The sequence below is a fragment of the Agrilus planipennis genome, unplaced genomic scaffold (assembly GCF_000699045.2).
Source record: "Agrilus planipennis isolate EAB-ADULT unplaced genomic scaffold, Apla_2.0 scaffold45, whole genome shotgun sequence".
Lineage (NCBI taxonomy): Eukaryota > Metazoa > Arthropoda > Insecta > Coleoptera > Buprestidae > Agrilus > Agrilus planipennis.
In genome coordinates, this window is record NW_020438890.1 from 1,466,340 (window position 1) to 1,476,239 (window position 9,900).

Consider the following 9,900-nt stretch of genomic DNA (forward strand, 5'->3'; position numbering starts at 1 on the left):
GATGATGATGATGATGATATATGCAAATACAAGAGAGGCCTGATTGGGAAACATAAATCTGTTTATTTTTTTATAAATATACAAAAAAAGAAACAATTGCTATTAGTCAATAATTACAAACAAATGATGAACAAATCATTAGTCATTTAAATTTTAAGAAGTTAAAAAAAAACATTTCCTGCAGGGACGGCTTCAGTGACTTCTTTAGTAGTATGACCAAAAACGAACACCGCCTGAATTACTACAATAGTCAACATTTGAACATATAAGCTTTACTGAAGAGCTCACTATCACACAAAAAGAAAACGAACGTTTTCTGTATGTTCTAACAACTAAAAATAGAATGATGCACTAAAACATACTCTTCATCCAAAGGAAACCCATTCAGACTAATACATGATTACTTGTACGAGGCAAATAAAGTTTTTTTTAGCGCCTTAGTACAGCTATACGTACTTCATATATTAATGCTTAATACCAAAACGGAACTGAATTATGTACAGCCTTAACTGCCAGCAAGTGCTTATTATATAAATAACAGTATAATATATGTAATATTGACCGTATTTTTCGACCAATTCTATAGGATTGGACGTGTTATTACGACCAAAACTCGAAATGTAACTTTTATACAGACTGTGAACGCGTGTAAACAACTTAACCTGGAGAGCACAGAAGCGTTCTTTTCAAACATTGGAAGGACATTACCTAACTTAATCTAACACAATGTATTTAAGTAATTTTTGTCTGAGACTCCAATTATATAGTTTCACCAATATTCGATCTTTTTAAAACAAAAATCGCTCCAAACAACTTTTGTCTGTCTTATATTAGGTTAAAGATGGATTCGATTACCTCTTATTTTCAATGTTTTTTATTTTTTAACAATTTTAAACAAAGATCTGAAAGAACTGGAAAATTCAAAACTAGATATTCCTGAAAAGATTCCACCACTGCTAAAATGAAAATAGGAAATGTAGGTAGAACATCTAGTTAGCTGATGGAAGAGTTGTCATTCTTTCTGCATGCAATTACTGGTTGTTCTTGTAATCTACATAAAGCAATTGATGAGATATAACAAATATTTTGAAGCGATAGAGACCATACGTACCATCAATGATTCAAAAATCTGAACGTAGAGCATACATAAGCTTATTAAATCATTTACTGTAACGAAATAAACGAATAATCGAACGGACCATTCTTATTTCAGCTAGTTTATCTTCCTAGTCTAACGACGATGAGAGGACCCCAAGAAAATGTGACGATTTATTCTATTCAGGACAGTAACGACATGCAGAGCAGAGCTGGGGTATTGGAAATCAGAGTTGGGGTATTGGAATTTATTGTAGAGGGCAGTGTAATATTTCCAATTTATGACACTACAGTAGACGCACTGGCATACACGACGAAAATTCGTATCGTGTGGAAAGGTGCTAATAAGGCAGATCAAAGTTTGATTCGATTCCTAAAAGTATTCGCTGTACTCGAATATTAAGTTATAAGTACTTGAGAAACGAATTTATCTGTACGGAAGTTATCACGTCTATAAGAATCGAGTGGAATCGGATTCCACTTCGACGCCTGTATTCTCGTACTCGCTTAGTCTCCTTGTCTCCTTTATTACTTACGACTTACAGCGTCACTACCGGTCATACTATTGTTATTCGTCACCTTAAGATCGTCAGTCTCAATAAGACTGGTTGGACACGCACTCCACTCTTTCTTATCCTAAGCTAGAACATACCACATCCTTAACTATTTGCGAACAGTAATCTATCCTAAGTCTAGCTCTACTCCTCTTAACCCCTGTTTCTGTCTGACTAGACCTTCATGTCTGAGAAGGTGTCCTACCAACCTATCTCGACTATTTTTTATTGACTTCCATAGAGTCCTCTGTTCTCCTATTCTTTCTACCTCTTCATTTCAAATCTTCTCTATCCACGATACCCTCATCGTTCGCCGGTAACACCACATTTCAAACGATTCTAACCTGTTTTCCGCCGTGCATCAATGTTTCGCACCCATACAGCGCCGCGCCCCAAACACATCTTTAACAATCACTTTCGAATTGCGAAATTAATCGTTCGCGAGCACAGAATTGACTTCTTTTTATTGAAGGCGACTCGACCCTGCGCTATCCTCTGCTTTATATCCCTACTACTCCTTCCATCCTGACTTATCTGACTTCCTAGATACCTAAAATCAGCCACTTCTTCTAATCTTTCGTCTCCTATCTCCTCGCTCTTTCCTTAGTTTCTCTTCCTTTGCATACCAGTATGTTTGTTATTATTCAATCATTTTTCTCGAGATGTGGTAGTGTGGCTTTGATAGTCACATTGTCACGTCACATCGAAAATACTCGACAGGTACTCGGTATTCGAAACACTACTCAATTTCCGAAAGTACTCAAATACAAGGTACCTATAACTCGATTCCTAAAAGTATACGATGTTTCCCATTACTATCGAGATGAGACTAGTGATGTAGTGGTGGGATGCAATTTGATCTACGATTCATTTTTAAATTTTCCGTAACTTTTTACTTTAAATTTTTTTTTTTAATTTTTGCAGATTCTCCTTTATAATTCTTAATTCTATTAGTAAGCCGAACTGCAGTAAATTAAATCTGCTTTTATTCCTTTTTCCGATAACCCTTTTCAGAAAAAAAACACTTTAGGCATGTGACATTTGCGCATTCCTAGGTTTGATCGTATACACGGGTCCAAAATCCGTATGAAAGTTACACTTCCAATTTATGTCGTAACGAGACGTCCAATTCTAGAATTGGTAATAAAATTAAATCACTAGCCGTTTCCGATCTTTGCTCCTAACAAATGCACTCGACCAAAGAGTATGTTTCTATACTTGCAACCGATAGAATAGGTAGGGCCCTAATTAATTAGGTGCTACATCACCTATAATTTCAAGGCATAACACAAAATCCAAATTAAAGAAGTTTTATTCAAGGATACATTAGATCGCTATGTACAGACAGCAACAATGTACTTATAGTAGAAATAAAAGATATATATATATGTATATTACACTTACAATAAGAAATAATGCCGAAGCAGGGATAATTCCTTCAGATAAATATTTGTAGTGGAATCAAAAGTTATTTTTTAACAAAATTACAAAATTGCCCCTATGTTTATTATTTGACTTTTGTGTAGGTTGTGTTTCATCGAATTTATATTTTTATGCTTAGGTACATAAATAGTTCACCAGTCACAGGAATCGATTTTCGAAGATTTTTTCCGTTTTTACCGAGTAATTACAGACAGATGGACAATTAAGTGATCCTGTAATAAGAGTTCCTTTTTCCTTTTGAAGTACAGAACCAAAAAAACTTTTCGTTTAAGAACAAACGGCAGCTTTTATAGTTTATCGGAATAAACTGTTTTTTTTTTTCGTAATCCATGTTAATTTTTTTCATTGCTGTACAAAAAAAGAGGTTATATTAATATTGAGTGCAGAGATAGATCAATGTAATCCTTGAACCGTGTAAATCAAGAGATTCTGTCAATTGTTTGATGTGGACAGGCTTATGTAGAACAAACTGGACGAATTTTGGAAGGTGATAAGAAAAGAACACAACATCCTGCTTCATGACAGTGAATTTTAGCTGAAGAGGAAGTCTATGATCAATGAAAGTCAGAGGAGGCCAGTGTAATTTACAAAAATTCAGATAAAATAATTCTACAGTAAAAATGTCACTTCCCACAACAAAATTTTGTCCATACTACATCCAAATACTCAAATGAAAAAATGCGATTAACTAAAAGGAAGAGATATATAAATAGTCATAATAATAACAGTCACGCCACTGATTGCGAGTTACAAATTAAGGACCAGGAGCATAAATCAAAACAGTTCTCGAAGTTGAGGATTGATAGCCGTGGTCCAGGATTGATTCTCTTCCTTCAGTGAGAACATCAATAGAGTCGTTTACCCGAAGTTTCGCTAACAGTTGTATGTGATATCCTCGAAACAACCGCAAGGAAGCCCTCGCTACGTTCTCTGAGGATGCCAAGAGCAGTATTCTAATAACGTCTTAGCATTTCCAGAAGTAGAAATATTATTGAACTAGTTATGTAATTTGTATGTGCGCGCGCCATTAATTCTGACATAATTCTATCTAACAAACTTTTTACAGTATGGATGGTAAATTCATAACAAAAGAAAGTCATTCCTTACAAAACAAAATTCACCTCTAATTTCCACAAGCAATTATCACCAACAGAGGTCTGTTTTATCCGCTTCTTACGTATGACAATTGTTAATCAATATTTATAATAAAAGTAAGTGTAAACTTCTCAACCAAATCCCGTAGCCTCAGGAGGGTTATTTGGAATGATAGCCTTCCATTCCCTGTCTACCAAGAAGGTTTCGCTTTTCAGCTGTAAGAATTGGTTATAAAGACATAGGGATTAAAAGACTATTGTCCCAAAGGACTCCGAGTCAGTAAAGGTATTAATTGAGTTCCGACGTCTGGCCAGATTGACACACATTTTTCGTGAATGCCCACATCTACAGGGTTCGAGAATGCTTTATAGTTTTGTAGAAGGTTCGAAAACGTTCCCGAATGAGCGACGGTACCTAATCCGGTTTGTTAAGAATTATTTAGAAGAATTTAATTATGAAATTGCCACAACGGGTGCTCATATTTTCAGCTACGATGTTAGAACTTTTGTAATTATTCAATTGTTTAATATTTCAGTAAAACTACAATACAGTAAAACCTCTTTATTCGCGGGGTATACGTTCCATAAATATGCCGCGAATGCAGAAACCGTGGATATGGAATGGTAATTAGTATGGAATCATAGGGGATACGTTCCAAGGTTCCAAAATAAAACCAATATGTATCAAAATAAAATCAATGTATTGATAAATTCGCAATTAAAATTAATCGTTATAATCAGCTTTAGGCAAGAGTTTAAAAACTGATTCTTTCTTGTTTTGAATTTTGAAATTAGTCCACTCTGTTTCATCTTTTATAAAAATCGCCTCGGCACGAGCCAAGAGTACTCAAAAGATGCTGATACGTTGAAAAATAACACAGAATCCGTTAAATTTTTTATAAAAGCCGCTTCAGCACGTATCAACTGTAGATACTCAAAAGATGCCGATACATTAGGGGATTCAGTAGTACACGCGCCCTAGAGTTAAAACATGCTTATCGGTTCTAGATATCATGAATTTAATATTTGGAATAGAGGTTTGAAAAATTGTAGTAAGATAGATAAAGCTTGGTTCTAAAGTTTGTTTAAGGGCATTTTTAAATTTTTTAATTTCTATTGAAAATACGTGTCCTACAAGAAGCATCAACTTTAAGCACTTGTAAAAGCTTTTAATGACCATATTATTGAAAACCAAAAACGTACCGAGTTAGTGTGAACCTTTGTCTGTTACCATACAAAAAATTAGATATTTATCTCGCAGCGTTAAATTACAATGTTTAGAATAGAAACCCATGTTTTCGGAAAAATTCACACTAGGCACGAGCGGTCTATTGCGGTCAATCCGCTTAATAAATGACACCGAATCTTTTTCTGTTTACCGACTGCAACCGCGAATAATGAAAACGCGAATAAGAAAACCGAGAATAAGAAACTTTTATTGTATTCAATTACAAAAGGGTGATGTACATTATTTGCGTTTTTAAAATTATTGAACGGGTCATATCAATTTATTCATGCATATAGGATGAAATGTACTGTCACTTGAAATGCTTTGCCTGTATATACAAGATTCTAATATTTTCAATTGTAAAACTGAGTCATATCTTCTTACATCATTTCAATTATCTTACCTAGAACTTCCTTCCACAATAACATTACTTCAGTAAAACGTAAGTACCTAAAACATTAAAACAAAAAGCAATACAATGATTGCGTACGTGGTACATGAAAGATGAATGGTTTGTAAATATGTAATTAAGATGTTTAATTGTCTTAACGATTACGTTATCAGCACTTATTTAGTATTTTGATAGTACACATTGTTGATTGACGTATTACAGAAAATTACATCTACGAACCAGTTAGAATAGCATATTCTTATTAATAAAACATATTGTAATTCCGAAAATAAAAATGTAGGTAGGAATTTCCTTCAGGATTTGGATTCACGATATTTCTCATATTATATTTTAGGGAACTAACTTTGCTTATCAAAAATAAAATAACAAAACTTCAACTTCTTAGTAATAATAATAATTTTTTATATTTAAATTTATAGGAAGGATATTATAAGGTACCTACTATTTGTTGTTGTTTCAATAATAACAGAGATTCTATAAATATTGTCAAAATGAGTATTTTTCAGTTTACTTTGTATAGGTACTAAGAAAGTCATCACACATTGTTGTTGGACAAAATTAAAATCCCACTATTACTAGATTAGGTTAGTAATCGAACAATTTGTAGTTTGTTTGTAGCTACTTCCTATTGCCGCGTCAAATTTAAAATTTCAATGCCAACTTGTGACAATAAAAATGTCTATGACAGATAGTTAGAACGGACACTGCGATGATTGATTAATACATTTCATTTCATCAACTTTATATTAGTAGACTACACACCAAGAGAAGGAAGTATAGTAATCCGTCCCGGGCGTATTTTGCCACTCGAGCCGAAAGCCTATAGTGGACTGACGACCAAAGGCAGTATCTCCTATCTATAAACTCTACAAAATCACTAACTCACTAGTGATTGGGATTAACTGAAAAAATATGTCATTTATAAGCCGCTATCAGCTAACAGCAGATAATCCGATAATAAATACTTTCACTAATAGGAATTCACTACAATTAGCTAAAAAATGTCACAAATTAGAGCCCAAACTCAACTGAAACCAATATATACTTAGGTATGTTATTAACTAGCATGAATTTACAACAGCAGATCATTCGATTTATAAAAATTTATAGGCTCTACAAAAATAATGTTTTTAATACTAATTAGCTGCAAATTACTCATATGTATGTGTGCATGCGGGGTGACCTGCTAGCGTCTTTCGTTCTTGAAATCAGGGAAAAATATCATACCTTCAGCAGGAGTAAGATACAAATATATTAAATGTTTCAAAAGGATAATCGGTATTTAGGAAATACTTCAACAAGAAATAGGAAATTTTCAATTTCACAGAAAGGAAAAGGTATATCTCATATAAACATAGATATCCAAGTTTTATTATAAATGGATCCATTAGATACGTTTTTATTTTAACAATAAAAATACAAGATGTAGACATTAATTATAATTTCCTTAAATATCTTTGTTCTTTAATCTGTAATTTTTTATGTATAATATATAATTTACATTTGTAAAAACTATTTAAAATATTTAACTTAAAGAAGTTAAAAAGAATTTTGGTAAAGTATCAAGCAATTAAAAAAAAAAGGAAAGCATCTATGCAAGTTAAATCTAGTGATTTTCTTTTTGGGCACAATTCATATGCGTAATACAAATTCTAACTGCAGTTATAAATGTTAACGATGTTTAGGGAAAGCCATCTAATTATGCCTCTGAAAATGCTACCATACGAACTGTTATACGTATTGATCCAATAAAACCAAATTAGAACAACAGTAACTTATTACCATAGAGCAAAATTTCAGATATTTGGATTAATGGAATTGGAATCAACTGAATTAACGACATTGTTATGTTTTTCTTAAATTTGCCGTTACATTAAACTTACAGTGATAGCGAATATTGTTTTTTAAATTTTATGTTTCATAACATTAATTGTCTCAAATTAGCTAAAAATCTTTTGAATTACATACCTACCTACTTACTTATTTATAGCATTGGCGTATTTAATGATGAAAAAGGTCTATTAAAATTAATGATTAGTTTACATATTATGTTATTAATTTAAAAAGGTAACTGTTACTGTTTCAAAGAAATCTGAGTCAACTAGAAGTTGTATAAAGAGAATTAATTTTGTAAATGACTATGCAGGTAAGATTTTAAAAAATTAAATGCTGTTAAAAAATAAATAAAGGAAAATAAATTTCAACATTTAAACTTTTTACGTATTGGTCGACGAAAGATAGGCGCTATCGCGAATTAGAAGTTGCATCTTTCATAACTTTTAAAAATTAAGTAGTACCCTACCTAATAGATTTGAACAAATCTACACTTCTTCTCGGGAAAACAGTGTCACTTTGTATCCACATGGGTAAGAACGCACTTCAAAAAAGTTAGTATTTCTTTTCAACGTTATGTACAGAGATTTCTATTATTTTATGAAAAAATTATTGTTCACGTACCTGAAGGTATATAAAAAGGAGGCGATTGCGCAAATGGTGAGTCCAGTCGTCATCCGACCCGTTTTCCGGGTTGGCATCCTGCTGCTTCTTCATCCAAAGGAACACATCATCACCAAGCATCACCACTCACCAGCAATGACGTCCACTATTACCCCGAGGCCCGGAACTGTCCGTGCCGCTGTAACCCCCGCAACTAATAAAATAATACCAACCACCTCCTTAGTGAGTCGTCGTTCAAAACAGCCGCACGCGAGGATATTCAAACAACTAATAACTGACAGCGACGTTGGAGTGTTTTCACCGGCGGGCGTCTTTCAAACATTATTTTATTTGTCGACGCTGTCAACCGCTCTTATTTGACTAAGCATTAAGACACTTCACACGTTACGTTTATTATGTTTTAGTTGTTAGCATAATAGCAAACGGGTCTACGCATCACTTTTGCAGGAACTTTATTAGTTGTGTACTCGTACTACTAACACCTATTGTTGGTAGGTATCGTGTAATAAGTTCGCGTTTTGTTCATTAATGATTGCAATGGGCAATTCGATTTATTACGACCACGATTTTGCTGCAGGTGGATTTTCTTCCGGGATGCATGGGTTTGAACCGGTTCTCGTTATCGAATCGGTTTACGTACCCACAGGCAGGTCGGAAAGATCGATGCTGTGAATGAGCTGTGAGTGAATGTTCGCTTTCTCATACACCGATGGACCGACAGACAAACATACACTTGGTCACTGCTAGCGTTGTCTTCTTGAGTGTTCCACCTGCCCACCTGTACTTAAAGCGATGGGCCAATCAAAGATGATCGAACGCCCCACTACCAGGGGTGGATAGTTGAGCGATTCCGTTTCACGACGCGGTGGACGCCGCGATGTGACGGATAGGTGTCATTGCGAAAATCGACCGACCACTTCTTCAACAACCTGACAACTTATTACTCCTGCCTTCTTCTTCATGAGTACTGGAGTCACGGCGTCAAGTCTGAATGCGCTTCCGCGTCCTTAATAATTTCGTATTCACGGACCGACACTTTCGCTTTCTTGCTGGCTCGTGTCCGAAGTAAATCAATATGCCGGGAAAGGTGACGGCTGATATTAATTATTATCTTGTTATAGTCCAACAAGAAATCTGGGAACCAAATCTACTTCTTCAAATTAAACCTGAATAATATTTTAATACCTAGCAGTTCTTTTTCGTCATAGTTCCTATTTCTATACCTGAAGAATAAATTTCAAACGGAAGAGTCAATGTTTTAGCTGACGAAAATGACTGTCAAAATGTCTTACCTATCAATTTTCGATTAGATATATTAATATTATCCAACTACTCAATTCAATTTTACTTTTTTTTTTCGATCTCAATCCTTAAAGCAGAAAAGTTTTCCAAGCTCCGTAGGAATAAAAGGTTTTTTATTTTTGTAAAACCACAAAGCAAACTCTGGTTTCACAGGATGCTAACCATGCGCCTAAGCTAAACGTTAAAGGAATCCTTTAAGACAACGACCCGAACACTGCAAAACAAAAACAATTTATCTTTGTTTAAAGTACATCGAATTTATTTATGGAAATCCTTGATCATCTTTATTCACTTCCAAAGAAGAAAGGCTTTTTG

General features: G+C 34.1%; 1 protein-coding gene across 1 annotated transcript in view; it reads right to left on the reverse strand.

Moving 5' to 3' along the window:
* The window catches only part of LOC108735339 (protein Wnt-7b), a 196,218-nt gene extending 187,048 nt beyond the window's left edge, over positions 1 to 9,170 (reverse strand). The window contains exon 1 of the mRNA XM_018467265.2: positions 8,284 to 9,170. Within this exon, the coding sequence (XP_018322767.1) occupies positions 8,284 to 8,360 (77 nt within the window). The 5' untranslated portion in view covers positions 8,361 to 9,170. The remainder of the gene's footprint in view (positions 1 to 8,283) is intronic.
* Positions 9,171 to 9,900: the final 730 nt, after the last annotated feature.